General features: G+C 44.1%; 2 protein-coding genes across 7 annotated transcripts in view; one reads left to right on the forward strand and one right to left on the reverse strand.

Moving 5' to 3' along the window:
* SCRN1 (secernin 1) overlaps window positions 1–15273 on the forward strand; it is a 144186-nt gene that overhangs the window by 63196 nt on the left and 65717 nt on the right. The gene's annotated exons all lie outside the window — the stretch shown is intronic.
* The window catches only part of WIPF3 (WAS/WASL interacting protein family member 3), a 60160-nt gene continuing 48108 nt past the window's right edge, over window positions 3222–15273 (reverse strand). For 4 of the 6 annotated variants that reach the window (XM_073333588.1, XM_073333591.1, XM_073333590.1 and 1 more), the window contains exons 5-8: window positions 10215–10925; window positions 8238–8393; window positions 7158–7259; window positions 6323–6663 (exon numbers count right to left, since the gene is read on the reverse strand). In XM_073333588.1, the coding sequence (XP_073189689.1) occupies window positions 6602–6663; window positions 7158–7259; window positions 8238–8393; window positions 10215–10925 (1031 nt within the window). In that variant the 3' untranslated portion in view covers window positions 6323–6601. Of the gene's footprint in view, window positions 6302–6322; window positions 6664–7157; window positions 7260–8237; window positions 8394–10214; window positions 10926–15273 lie in introns of those variants that run through there. The other 2 variants (XM_073333592.1, XM_073333587.1) reach the window with 2 other exon arrangements.

Below are 15273 nucleotides of genomic sequence, written 5' to 3' on the forward strand. Positions count from 1 at the left end.
ACTGGGGCAACAGACCTTGGGCTTGTGCTCCAGTGCTAAAGACACCTGTGTAGATATTGCAGCATAAGCTAGAGCTTAGGCTCTGAACCCCAACCCTAGACTTCAGAGCCTGAGCCTGAACGTCAACATAGCTATTTATAGTAGCATAGTGCAAGCCTAAGTCTGTCAACCCAGGCTTAGACTCATGGCTGCAGGCTGCCATTTGTTGTGTAGATGTACCATGATTGTCCAAACTCAAGCTCTTGTCAGCATCATTCAGGGCAGGCTTAGTACAAGCATTATGTGAAACACAGTATGTTGTAAATTAAAATATGTGTGCTGATTTGCTTAATGCTTGCAGGATAAAGACACTAAACCTCAAAGCCAGTGGAGTGGGTGGCACAGTGGCATTGTTTCACATCTATGCTGAATTTGGGCTTAGCTATGTTGAGCCAAAGGGGGCAGGGAATAAAGATGTCTACTTTAAAGAGAGTGCACTGTTTTGTATTGTTCTCTGAAGCTATGCCCACCATTTCATGCAGCTATTTGCACACATCAGCCCTGTTCCCTGTCTGGGGGTGTGTCAAGATGCATGCCTTCAGACTGAACCAAGGCACTGCAAAGCTTGGGCTAATTTTCTTGTGGGAACTAATAAGTAGAGTTTTGCAGTCATCTTGTGGGAATTACATATCTTCTGGGAACTACTGTTTGGCAAAATTAATAAATAAATTCAGCACCATGAGCCAGGTACTAAGTTATTTTGTACAAAAAATTTCCCCCTGCAAAGTCCCTTTGAGCCAAGTGCTCTCTGGCCCTTACCTTCATGCATAGTAGTGATATTATATAAAGGGCTGAGGTTGAGACCCTCTCTTGTGTGTACCATCACCGCATACACTTCTCCCATAATACTGGAGAAAGCAATACCCTCTTTAGTTACGGATTTAGATTGTTTGTTGAGTCAGTGCCTTACTGACTGGGCAGAAGCATCAAGCACTCAAATAGTCATGGATGCTGAACCATCACACTGTAGAGTAGTGAAAAGAATTTAGTTTTGTGGGGGTACCCTATGTGTTCGTATCATCCATATTTTTTAAATTTCTAAATTTAATTTACCAGCACAACAATGTAGTTCAGCACATGGAGTCAAAGTTCCCTGCTACCTCAGGCTCTGATAGTCAACATCCACTTTCTCCCACACTTTCCATGTGTTCAGATGTGTAAAAAGTCAGCCAGCACCATGTGTTGTATAAAAATGTAGTGGGATGAAGGTTTGGATACAGAGGAATTTTAAATAATTAAGGCTAGATTCAGGAAAGGATTTAAGCACTTAAACCCCAGATTTAGGGATCCTGCCATTCACAAAAACCTCTGCTCAGCTGTCACAGCACCCACTCGGACCCCAAGAGGCAGGCCTAGACAAACTGACTAGGGGGAGCAAGGACAACTCCCTCAACTTTTAGCCCACTAGCTAGGGAACTCAGCTGAGATCTGGGAGATCCCTGGACTGTGGGATAGTCTGATGTGGTATTTCCTTAATCCATCCTCTTGAAGCTGTTCCACTGTAGATAATTTTAAAAAGAAAAAGGTATTGGGCCAACAACAGTGTGTGCAAGCACAAGACTCACTGTAGCGTGGTTGCTAGAGAAATCACATGGGAGACCTAGAAGCCACTGCCCCTGCTCCAGTGACTTTTTAAAAATATTTTATCCACAGTGGAACAGCTTCAAGAGGAGAGAGAGAAGTGGCCCTCTCAGACTAGCCCCCTGGAAAAGTGGCAGACGCCTGTTCAAAGGCCTTCTCCTTCTCAGAGGGAAGGTGGCTTCAACCAGGTTTTTCCGATCTCCTAAATTAGTATCCTAACCAAAGTTAGAGGCAGGTTCCCTCCTCCTCCTCCCACACTTACCTGAAGTGGCATAGGCATCTAACTCCAAAAAAAGGGGGTGGCAGCTGAGAATCGCAAGGTACCCCCCTGCAGCCCAGACTTAGATGTCTACTGCAGAGGGGTGGGGATTGGGACCTCCTATTGGCTAGCTTCCATGAGGCACCATCTAGTGCCTGGGTTATCAAAACAAAATTTTTGGTGGCCTCAGAGTGCGGCCACTAACTCTCGCTAGTGGCCTCACTGACACTTTCCCTAAAAAAATAATTAAATTTAGGAACAATTAAATAGGCACAGATACACATCCAAATAATTTATATATGGAGGGGTATATTGTAGACTTAATAAAAATACTGTGAAAAGTGATTGCTAATATCACTTTTCACAGCATACTTAGTAGCTACCTGGGAGGCTGTGAAAAGTGTTACTTGCATGTGTTTGTTAATATCACTTTTCTCCGCAAGCCCCAGGGCTCAGCGATGATGGTGGGATGGATGCAGATCAGGGGAGGCAGCAGGGTCCAGGGACGATGGGGGTGGTGGTTGAGCCCTGTTGCTGCATAGTCAGAGCCAGGGGTTGGTGTCTGCTGCCATGTTACCAGGGCAGAGCCAGGGAGAGGAGCTGTGTGGCTGGAGCCAGAGATTAGAGCCTGCTGCTTCACAGCTGGAGCTGTGGTCAGAGTCCAGAGTCTGTCCACGGCCAGAACACGTGGCTGGAGCCAGGAGTCCACGCCCGCCACCGTGTAGCTGGAGCCAGCGCTTGCTGCTGAGCGGTCTGGGGTCAGCACCGGCTGCTGCATAGCCGGAGGCCAGGACCAGATCTGTCGGTCAGTGCAAGCAGCTGGGGCAGGGGATCAGCGCCAGGGCCACACTGCCGGAACTGGGGGTCAGCACCTGCCACTGCATGGCTGAGCCAAGGGTTGGCACCTGACGCCCTACAGTCGGAGCCTGCTGCCACATGGCTGGGGGCCACCGCCTACCACTGTGCAGCCGGAGGCCAGGACCAGAACCCACACCTGCTACTGCATTGCCAGAACTGGGTTCCAGAGGCAGAAGCCTTGCAGCCAGATCCCGAAGCCCCATGGTTAAAGCCTGCTGCGGCTCAGTGCCTGGGGCCAGCATCTGCCACTGCCTGGCCAGAAACCAAGACAGAGTTGGGGGCCAGAACCAGGGGCTGAAGCCCTGCCAGGGCTGCATGGCTGGATTTTTTTTGGGGGGGGGTGGAGGGGAGTGGGAGTCAGTACCTGCCACCCTATGGTTGGAGCCCAGGGCAACACAGCCAGGCTACTGAAGTCCCAGCACTGGAGCCTGCTGCCCAAAACCCCTTCTCCATTTAATGCACACAAGTTAAAGTACAAAGGAGGAACTAATCTACAAAGACACTTTATTGTTTTACAAATCCTTATAAAATATTTGCTGCACAGTATTACAGGGTCCAGTACAGATGAGAATAGGCAAGAAATCATACTCCACATTTGCTTTTAATGCACAATGCCAATAATACTGTAGCAGAATACTATTCCTGAATAGCCTCATATTAGACTTTCTGTAAGAAAAGATGCAATGCCCATGTTGATGCCTACCTAAATTTGACTATTATATTTTATATGCTCAAGCACAGTTAACTATTGTAATTACAATACTGGTGACAGCATTTATTTTTCAATATGTCACACACACAGGCAAACTATTTATTAAGAGATCAGTACAGGCAAGAAAAAGAGCCAGGAGGGTATTACGTTTCAGAAGCCCTATGGTGCTGCTGCATTCTACAGCTGGAAAAGTTGTTCTTCCAAGAGATAATTCAGTAGCTCCAGAACCTCACTCTGTACTTCCTCTATCCCATCAGACTCAGGGCCAGATTCACTGCTGTGGTCCGTGGCTCCAGCAATGCAAAGTAGCTGTCCAATTGCTAGAGTTCACTGATGAATCTGGTCCCAAGCCCTTCGGGGGGCAGGGGGGTAGTATATTAAGCATAAGTAGGAACCTGCAGCCCACTTATCCATCCATGAATGATTCCACACACAGTTACCTTCTTTTTGTTGACCAGTCAGGCACCGTGTGAACAACTTCCCCACCCCCAATTGTTCACAGCAGAGTTGCTGGGATCTTCTTTACCTGATGTCCTTAAAGTCCAGCTAGTTACAAGGGCATGACCAGTTCTGCCTTCCTTAGTATTTAGGTGGTGGTGACAAGGCTACTAGCTAACTTTGCAGAGAAAGACACTATCCAGAGATAGACAGCAAAGGGGAAGAACTACACCCCTAAACTGGATTTAACATACCTGCTAGATTTGCAATTTGGGATGCTGCAGAGTTTATGCAAATAAGGCTTTAATTTCATATGCATATTTGAATAGTCATAATGCCATCAGCTTTCCCCAGCCCCCACCATCAAATCTAGCCATCCTCCTAAAATCTACCCTGCTCTGGCTCCATATTTGAGTTTCCTCCCTTGGAGATCACTACCACCTCTGCTAACCTAGGGAGGGGTCCAGGTTGTCTCCTGCCCACAAGGTCTGTACTGAAATGGAAGCCAGACTCTTGATCCCTTTCTAGCCTACCAGGGAGAGTTTCCTACCTCCCTTCTCTGATCTGCAGGCTGCTGCTCCCCCTCCTGGCTACTGCTTGCAAAATCAGTTCTGTTTAGCTAAGCAGCCACTGCTCCCCTGGAAAGAAGAGGATTAATGAGAAGCTGCCTGCCAGAGTGCAGAACCTCTGGAATGATTTCAGGCACCCCCACACTCCTGGGCTCTTGAAAAACAAGAGATTAAAGCTACTTTGTGGGAACTCAGGACCAGGGTCCTGAAATTGAGTCTCCAAGGGAAACAACACATGAATTAAAAGACTGACTGAAGCACTCTTAACCTGGCCATTTTTATTGTATAACTTTAAGCCAATCAGAGACAAGCCAACCTATGGATGCACCTGCAAGGAAAAGTCTGATTTCCAGTGAGGTAATTAAGGTAACCTGCATGAGCTCGCCACCCTGTCAGCTACCCTGGCAACTGGCAGAAAGGGGAGGAGAGTTTTTGGCACCTGTGGCAAACTGAGGTATCTTGGGAATCAATCTGCAGTTCCAGACTACAGCCCTTCACAGCTCGCATTGAGTGAAAAGAGCTGCATGGAGCATATAAATGAAGGAGGACTTCTGGCAATTGCCTGCAGAGCTGTTCAAAGGAGATTGGTGAGAATGAGCAATACCAGTTGTCGTCTTTCTAGTATTTAGCTATTACATGCTTCTTTAGCTAACTGGAGAGGGGCATGTTGGGGATTATGGGGGGTGAGGGAATGACAATGTCTAGAAAGCCTGTCAGACAAGTGGCAGGTGGGCTCCTGGCTAGCAGCAGCAATAAGCAGTATTTAAAGAGAAAATCTATACTGTACAAAAGGGTCACATGTTAGCGACATGATGGTCCAGCTGTGCCCTTGTACACACACATGCTGGCAAATGCATTCATCCCAGTTTTGCTTTCTGACCGAGGAGAAACACTTTGGAAAAGCTTTGCCTTATTTGCTAATGCATGACAATGCTGTTAGGCAGTCCAGCCCAGGTAGTCATGTTCCAGCTCATTCCCTTCTGACAGGTACACCCACTAGCAAACCTGAGAGAGAGAGTAGCGTACTGCGTGCAGTGGTGTCCGCAGCCCCTTTTTTTTTTTTTTTTTTTCTCTCTCTCTCTCTCTCTCTCTGTATATGTATATGTATATGTATATGTATATGTATATGTATATGTATATGTATATGTATATGTATATATGTTTGACCAATAGATCCCTGTAATTATGGACCCCTCTGTGGTAATATTGAGGAAGAGGCCATTTTGCAGCGGGTTGCGGGGGGGAGGGGTGGCGGTAGGTAGGAAACAGGCAGCAAAGTAACTTACAATGAGATTATAAAGTCATGCCAAAAACCATACAATATATAGAGTATCTTATTGTCAGATAGCTAATTGAAAACTCCTGTAAATATAATTAGAGCTCTTTGGGGGAATACTAAAAATATTTAAAAGATGAGGAAGAAAAATATGAGTAATGCATGGAATACTGTTTGAGATGATATCTTGATGATGATTTGAATGAGAATTACATAATGACCACTACTAAAGAATTCAAATCTCATGGTGCTTGGTTTTAAAAATTCCTGAAGTAAACAACAATCATTTAAAAGCCTGTGCCAGCACTCTCCTCTATTGCCATACGATGACTAGGCTAGTTCAGAGAATGCATAATTAAAGTATTTTCTTTTTTCCAGTTAAAAATATCAAATCAGTGATGCTGCATCATTTGATTGTTAAAATATAATCTCTACTCATTTAACAAAACCTCCTCTGTTTCATACATTATCTTGTTATCTTCACCCTCCTGTGTAGTTCTGCACCAGAGATCTGTTAGAGGGATCTTCTCATCTCACATGTGTTCTTAGTGGAGGATTTGTAGGGGTATCTATAAGATACATAGGATACCATCTATTACAGGATGTCCATTGTTTCTGTATATGCTTACAGTACATCATGCAATGCCCCTGTACAGAAACCGGAACCAGTCTAAGAAAAGTAGTGCCAGCATGAAGATTTCGGGGGTAGGGAGTTGTCTAACATAATACAGAACCCATGGGATCTATACAAATAGTAGCTTGGACAGTTAGGATAGGAACTTGTGTGATTTTATTTATCTATTTTTAAAATGCCTATTTTCAAAGCTGGGTGGGTGAAGTTGTGCTCCCAAAACACAGTGATATGATTTTCAAAGGCTGAGCATCTGTATCTCCCAGCGTATTGGTGCTTCTGAGAATCTGTCATTCTTATCTAGGTGCCAAAATATAGAGTTAGGATGCAACTTTAAGCACTCAGGTTTGAAATCTTGGAACTGTCTTTTATATTCGTATATAGTGATTACAGGTTCAGTATTAAACCACAGTTCATTTCTGACATCACCTGTTCATGAACACATTAAGGCTGAGTCAAGACCATGCTAAGTCTGTTTACCTAATATTTTTAACTTAAGAGCTTCCTACTTAAATAATGTAATGAATACAATTAAACTGGTGGCATGTCAGCACACGTTACTGTTTCGTCTTTTTCTAGAAACATTTTATAACAAAAGACAATGAATCCTATCTTTGGGATTCATTATAACAGTAACACTGAAAGTATATCATGATATCCTAGCAACTCAATCATAATTTAACACTAAATTGTTGCCCAGTGTTACTTAATTTATATTCACATTGACATTTTTAACTATGTTGGAAAAACAGCTTTAATCCTGTCATGCTTGTACAAGATTTTTCAATACTTACCTCTAGATGCCTTGCTGGGATAAATTCTCTGAAATGGCTTGAATTCATCAGGAGGGGGGAATTCTTCCACAGAATGAAAAGTAAACTTAGATTCAAACTCATCTGGAGAATTAAAAAAAAAAAGTTGTCTATTACCTGGAAAATAAACTCTGGCCACCATTAACAAAGCTGGGTTACCACTGGAAAAAAATTGATGAGGCAGTTAACTATTACAGTTGAAGTGCCTGACTGATATCCCAGTGACGTTTACAGTGGTTCATGCTGTGGAAAAACTCCATCTTAAGTGGGATTATCTGGTTAATCACCCCTTTTTTGTTCACAACTGCACCATCCCAATACTAATCATATAACATGCCTCTGGCAATCACAGCAATTTTTTATGATGTTAGAACCAGGGCCGTCCTGAAGGGGGAGCCTGGGGCAGAAGTGACGAATCAGTCACTTCTGGGACTGACCACGCTGGGCAATCGCGCCGGCCCGCGGGCCCCCAAAGCGCAGGGCCCGTGGGCCCCCAAAGCGCAGGGCCCGGAGTGGTCACCCCGATTTGCCATACCCTAGGGACAGCTCTGGTTAGGACAGTATTTGATGTATTCTGACCTGGCTTTAGAGTAATGAAGCAGCTAGAAACAAAGATAAGACCAAACAGCCAACTCACCAAAAAAAGTGTCCTTGGGAACCTCTGTCCTATAGAATTTAATGGGGATGAAACCACTAGGCTTCTGTAGATATTACTCTAAACCCAATATAATTTAATAGACAGTTATTACTTTTGTATAGCATTTTGCACTGTCCTGTAGAATTTTATAGCAGGTGTCTACTTTTCTATTCTATCAGATAGTCCAAAAACCTAATGAGAAGTTATAACTTTGTTGTTGTATAAGGCTCTTCTACAGAGGAACACTACAGAGCATCTCTCTATCTCTAGTTATACTGCTTTTTCACAGTGGACTTCATGCACCCTGGACTTTCACAGTTACTGTAAGATTTGCGTGAGAGGTTTTTGGTAGGATGTATATTTATCAGGCTTTTGTGTAGAAATCTTTCAAGTATAGCAAAGAAGTTTAATTTAGAAAATATTACCAAGGATGTGCATGTTTCCATTTCTGTGCTGTGGAAAGGGCTCACGTGCAGCTGGCCAGGATGAAACTTGGGTATATGGACACTTGCTTGTAAGCTCAGTTGATGGTGATCTTGCTGGAGGCAGCGGAGGTGGAATTAACTTTCCAGTGTGGCTTACTTAAAAAGAAGCAGACAGCACAAAGATACAGTAATGGATGAATGAGTTCTTAAGACATTCCTTTGAAAAATGAACTGATTGGACTTTAGACCTGACACAATGTTTAGTTCAAAGCCAAATGGCACCATGGTAGGAGGATACTTTTATAGCTGTCATGTTAGAATCACTACAGCAGTAATGCTTGGATCTATTCTATACTTATCACTATCTCTGAATACCTGACCCATTATATTTAAAAGGTGTTTCCCTTAGCGCAATTAATTGACTATATATTTTTTTTAAAGCTATCTACACATCCATATGTAAGGTTCAGCCTATACCCTTTAGCTGGTTTTTATTATGGGGAGCTGCATATTTCTCAATCTCACAAACCCAATTTCATATTTTTTCCAACTGGCACTTCTGGTCTACAAGCAGCTGGATTTCCAGATGCAGTCTGCCCCTCTCCACCTATATCCTCTCAGTCTGCCCGTATATCTGTCCCCAATCCCTGTTGCAATGATGCATTTGGTCTGGATGGAACATGGAGGATGTTTCTATCAACCTCTTCCCTGCTTCTCTCCAAGGAATTGGTTCTAAGATTTCTCCTGGGCTGGATTTTCTTTGTGAACCTGAACTATGATTCCTCTTCCTCATCAGAATACAGCAAGTTGATTAGCTTTGCCTTTGTCCACTCTTCAGTGTTGCGCTAGGTAGAGAAAGGCAGCTCAACTATCTGCCTTCTCTTGAGTTGTTCATAACTCATTTTCCTGTCTTTCTCATCACTGTTCCTTTCCCATAAAGACTGTGCTTTGCCCTTCTACACTTCTTTCACTGCTGTTGGCACTTATGGAAATTCACACAGTCATAGATCACACACACTGCCCCCGTGTGTCACAGTTTCAGGGTAACTGCTCCTGTACTCCCCCTCCAGGGTCCACAAAGGGCACCCCCTTTAGGGTTCCAGTTCTCTGCTGTCACCTCTCCAGAGCAGAAACCTGCCTTTCACTCTGCTGACCAGGGATTTTATGGCTGCACAGCTCCCTGCTTTACACGGGCATATCTTCAGCAAGCCAGACTGCTAAAAAAGGCCAGTACCTGTGCTTTGCTTTCTCTCAGGGGGCCATGATCAGAGTATTTTCCACAGTTATAAGCAACCACATTTATGGTTGAGGTAAAAGCATGACGGAGAAAACAACAAAACAATAAAAACTTACATGCATGCTAAAAAGCCTACCAAGAGATCATCCCCAACTCCAAACTAAGGCTCTGGTAGGTTTAGTCTTTCGAAACCTACAACTAGGTTTTCCCCATGGTTAGAAGTTCATCTATCTTATATCCAGAACCCAGGCTGGCCAGATCAGGTTTTTCTTGTTTTGTTTTTTTAAATACAGCTCAGGCCCTTTGATCCTGGCCTTCCGTAACAGGTAGTTAGCAGACAATGACCCTCTCCATAAGGGCTTAGCTTCAAAAAGTTGGGTTTTTGCATAACTGGAGTTAGGTAATTTGAATTAATCTCTCCCAAGGGATTCCCCAGGAAATCCACTTAATACTTATTGTCCCAAAGTTGGTTCCAACCTGCTGCACCGCTCAGCTCTCAGGAAGAGAAAGCCAAGCACTGACTAGTTTTCTCAGCAGTGTGGGAGACAGACCCACAGCCGGAGCAACTGCTCTCACTGAGTTCCCAGTGATCTATGCTCCCAGGTTCAGAGATCCTCTCTACACGTGGGGCCTAGATCCTGCTGCTCTAGATATCTTGTCTTCTGCCACCATAGCTCTCAGACTAGGGTTGTATTTTTCTGTAGCCTTGTGTAGTTTGAAAACTCATTTTCAAAACTTACCTGCACCTCTGCCTTGTCTCTTCTTCTGCACTGCTGCAGCTGGCTGAGGGAAGGGTGGGGCAGGAGGGAGAGGCATGGACTGAATACCAGGTTTTTGGAACAAGAAGTGTGGAGATTTGGGGGGCAGTGCAGGTGGAATGTCATGGCTGTTCACAGCACTGTTAAAGGTAGGGGAGGGTGGCAGCGGCAAGGATCCCCTTGATGAAGGAGTAGGAGGCAGTGGTGGTGGAGGCGGGGGAGGAGTTGGAGGTGGATAATCCCTCAAATCAGGCTGTGGGGCAGAAGTGCAATAAAAGTCAGTTCTAACTGGCAATCCACAAGGCGGTGCCAGGGGCAGGGGAGGAGGCGGCAGGTATGAAGCTGTTGCTTGAACCTTGGCGGGCTTGTCACTCGGAGGAGGGGGTGGTGGTGGAGGAACCACCAAATTCGGGGGTGACACTTTTGCAGGTTTTTCCAGAGGAGAGGGAAGAGGTGGAGGAGGTGGGAAAACAAGGGAAGGTTTGCTGGAAACTGGCGGAGGTGGGGGAGGGGCAGGCATGCTGGGCCGAGCTGGTCCTGCTCGTGGCCCACTGAGTAGCTCCGATGGGTGTGCTGCTCTTGGACAATCAAGTGGACTTGAAACATTACTGCTTGCTTTGGCATTGCCATTCAATGGGGCTGGAGACTTTGGAGGAGGCACTCGTACTCCAGGCAGCTGCCCAGCCTTGCCAGCTGGAAAACAAAACCTCAAGGTAGATCATGAAAGACCAACACATAAGCCTGGTATCAAATAGTCAGATAAAAACAGCGCAAAAAAGGAGCTGGTCCTATTTGCCCAATAAAACTTTTACTGAAATACTGCAAGGGATTTGACACTCTTCCCCATCACACAAATGTCGTAAATAGTATTTCTGCAATGGACAATCTCTAACTTGAGGGGGTCGAGAAGGCAGCATGTTCCAGGAGATTGGACTGGGACTCAGGAGACCTCTGCCACTGGCCTGCTGGGTGACAGTGGGCAAGTCACTTCATTTCTTTGCCTCAGTTTCCCCATGTAACAGGAAGTGTACCCATTCTCTGCAGAGGAGTGAGCTTCTGTGTAAGCAATCTGTTTGAAGACTTACCTTTCTGTAGCCCATAGAGTTAGACTAAAGGCATTTTATTTAGCAATAATGCAAGAAACCTATAGGCCTATACCCTGTAAGACATTAACTTAAGTAGCTAGCATAAGGCTTTGAGGCCTCTGAGACTTAGCATAAGTGAGTTGCCTAACAGCAACCCTAAGCTATTGGGGAACCAGGAGTGGATTACTTAGGGGATTTTTGCTACAAGATCGTATAAAATACCAGGTAGCTACAGGAAATCAAACTGATACCAGCTTTGGATATTTTAGGACTGGAACATCTGGGAATACATAACCATGAACTTGCCTTGGCAACAAATTGATGTAAATGATAAATTGGGATGATTAATATACTAACCCACAGAATAAAGACACCAACATTATAAGAGTGAGAAAGCTAGTTATGGATAAAGGAGGCCAGGCATTAATATGATTATTCATGACAGCCAACAGACTCTATAATAGGCCAAACCACCATGTATGCCTCAAGATCTTGACTACTGAACTTGATTGGTATGCCAGAGGTAGGGTAGGACCGTTGTGGATCACCACTAGGTTTCCATGAGAGGTATGACAGTATGTGCAAAGGACATCAGCCTGATTTTACACTATAGCTACTATCTCATTTGGTTTGGAACTTTTTTTTTTTTTTTTTACTAATTGTGCTAATAAAAGTATTTAAAGCTCTGCTCTGCCCTCAGTGTGTGTGTTGCCTTTGGGCGCATCGGGGTTCCCACCAGACACTAAAGTAAATCTGAATTCTGTTCCACCTGATTCTGGGACTATAACCTTTCAAACCTCAAAAGCTTAGCCAGTGTCTAGCTGGAAACTCTTAACAGGGAATATTATCAATAACCACACAATACATCAGGTAACACTTTCCCATGCCGTGGAAAGCCCCAGGGACAAAGACATCCAGCCTGTTAGTGCTAGGTGGAGAGAAGGCTTTTGGTTCCCCTTTGTCTCTGTGGCTAGCGTACTACCATGGTGTTATCTGACCAGACTAAAAGGAATGAAAAGCAGGGCCCTTCTCATGGTGCCTGGCCCTAGGCCATTTAGATAGAATTTCAGCCACTTAGGAGCAAGGCTGTTCCTCCAAACCAGTCACATCTGTCAGTGCTGTGGCCCACTGCAGATTGGACTGCACTAGTCCCCCTTTCAGTCTGGCTAGTAAGGAGTGGAGTCCATGATTGCTGCAGACAGTGGTTGAGAGGCTTGGAATGAAAAATATATATACACACACACACACCCCAGCCAGACTGGGTTGCAGGGCTTTGCTACAAGAGACACTTGTTCATTTTCCTCTTAACATTCTCCAGTTTATCAGCCATTTTAGTACTCCCTTATGTGAGAGCCTGACAAACCTGAGGGGAAAAACTACTCTAGGGAAAATTCTGGAGATCATAAGTGACAGCTCACGACACAGGCTTTCCACTCTGCACAAGGTAGAATGAGATGGAGACAGACAAGTGCCTTTAAAACTGCATGCTGTATTGGGTACTAACCCACATGCTGTTCTTAAGGTTGCTCATGCCTGCTCCTGTGTGGTAGAAGCACTGGGGACTGACTTGGTTCAAAGTAGCACTTTTAGAATATTCCACATAGTCTGCCTTTTACAATGGCCAATAAAAAAAATGCAGGTGTTATTCCAATTCTGCTCTCTCAGCCTCTGAAGGCGGGTGATGCACATCATGGTTTCTTAACTCTGACAGTGAGGTCCCAGATTCATCAGTTTGCAAATCTGGCTGCAGAGCTAATGTTAAAAACCAAATTCTCAAAAACACCAACTCTGATACAATACCTTCCTTGCTTGCTGATCCAGCTGTGTCCCAAACTTCAATCATTCTGGGAAAATCCTTCTCCATCAGTGGATGGAGAAGACACAATAGGCCACAGAACTAATGTGGTTCCAATGCGGTGAATGTGCACACTTCACTTCGTGCAGATGTGCTCTGTGGGGATCCCTCCATCCCATGGATTTTCAGGGTGGGCCATAACAAAATGGCTGGCTCCATAACTTTGTGGCTATTTCAGCCACATACACCAGGGATATGTGGACACAGGAGGCACACAGGATGCTGAGTGTCTGAGCCTACATTAGTTCCGAAAGAGCAACTCCACCATTTTGGCACCCACAGCTGCCTTCAGTGATTAGGAAGCAGTTCTGTGACAAGCCCATTTACTATTTCAAAAGTTCTATATCAAGCAAGCATTTATTTTCCATTGATAAAGGCAATATATATGTCTGCTGACTACCTGTTACAGAAGGCCAGGATCAAAGGGCCTGAATCCATAGCTCCCCTAAACTTACACACACAGCTCCTAAGCGAGAAAGATCAGTTTCAGTTCTAATTAACTGTCCCAAGACATTTTCACTTAATTGAGTGATTAGTTAATTGACACATTTTCGAAGAATTCAACTAATATTTTCCCCAGAGCTTCACATTACTAACACAATGCATCCAGAATGTGTTGCTTATCTTGGTCCAGCATATTGCAAAACTATCAGAGGAAATGGAATAAAATTCATGTTTTCATGCTCAGGTTTTAATTTTAATTTTTAACTCCTGTCTCTAGGTCCAGCTAGGAAATCTCATAAAACACTTGTTCATTTTCATTCCTGGTTCAGAAATGTTTGTCTCCTGACTGCCACAGGAAATTGAGACAATTTTGTGGTTTGTATTGGGGGAGGGGGAGAAATCAATTTAGTTGTGTCTTAACCAATCACGCAGTGACAATTTCAATTCCATATCACAGAGAGAGAATGGAGTAAATGGAGACATGAAGCCCATTATCTGTGAAAATGACCTTTCTATAACCTATGGTGATAGCCTGTCACAACTGGGTAACCAGATACTGAAAGCCAACTCCTCTTATACCTGGAGAAACAGGTCTATATAAAAGCCACTAGAAAAGTGACTGGGGAAGTTCTGCAGGTTCTAGTTTCAATTTCTAAGTTCTTGTTTTAAAAGTATCAGGTGAATAATTCAATGTACACTAAGATACAATGTATGTTATCTACCCTTGCAGTTATGCCAAGATTGGGATGACTAAAAGTGAACACAGGTGTTGAAACCAAGCAACCTTCTAGACTCATTTCTCAGCTCACTTTTAATACTGATCTCTTAGGCACCATCGAGACTAGGGCCATTTTTCAAAATTTCCCATCTTTACCAACAGCAGTTCAGCTGCATTAGTGTTAACAAGCTTGGGGTCTACTGTGCCTTAAAAGCAACTGCTCTGAGGAGGTACATACAGCAGTGGCAGTAACAGGCTCTCTGTCTACACTACTAGTATCCCTGGAGCTTCATGGATCTCAAAAACAGTGGGAAATTTTTGGAAAATTCCTCCTGTGAAGACAGGGCCTTAGCGTTCATTAACTCCCACAAATTACCAATATAACAAAATTATAATTAATACTTGATATAGATTACAAAACATTAACAAGAGCACAACTAAAGCATAGCTCTCACTCCTTTAGTGTTACCACCTTCAGCCCTCACACCACTTCCCCCACACACACTTTTTTTTTTTTTTACAAACACACACACACACACACAGTTACTGTGTCACGTCTTACTTGGGGCTTCCTTACAAACATACATTCACAGACGTTACACACCCAAGTGGTTCTGTTTAAATCAATGGGACTACTCACGTGATCAAGGGGGATGGAGATTTAGTTCCTTGGGCCCCAGTCCAGCACAACACTTAAACATGTGCCTAAGTAAGTATGCAAGTAGCCCCATTCAAGTCAATGTGAAAGCCCACATGCTTAAAATTAGGTAGTTGCTTACGGCTGAAATGTTCATAAGAAAATGACTTAGATGCCCAAGTCCCATTGACTAAGGGCACTTAGTGAGATCATCAAAAGTGCCTATTGACATCAATGGGAGCTAGGTGTAGAAATCCCACTAGGCACCTAAATACCTTTGAAAGTCTGGCTAAGTAATTTGT

The sequence above is a fragment of the Lepidochelys kempii genome, chromosome 2, assembly GCF_965140265.1.
Source record: "Lepidochelys kempii isolate rLepKem1 chromosome 2, rLepKem1.hap2, whole genome shotgun sequence".
Taxonomy (NCBI): domain Eukaryota; kingdom Metazoa; phylum Chordata; order Testudines; family Cheloniidae; genus Lepidochelys; species Lepidochelys kempii.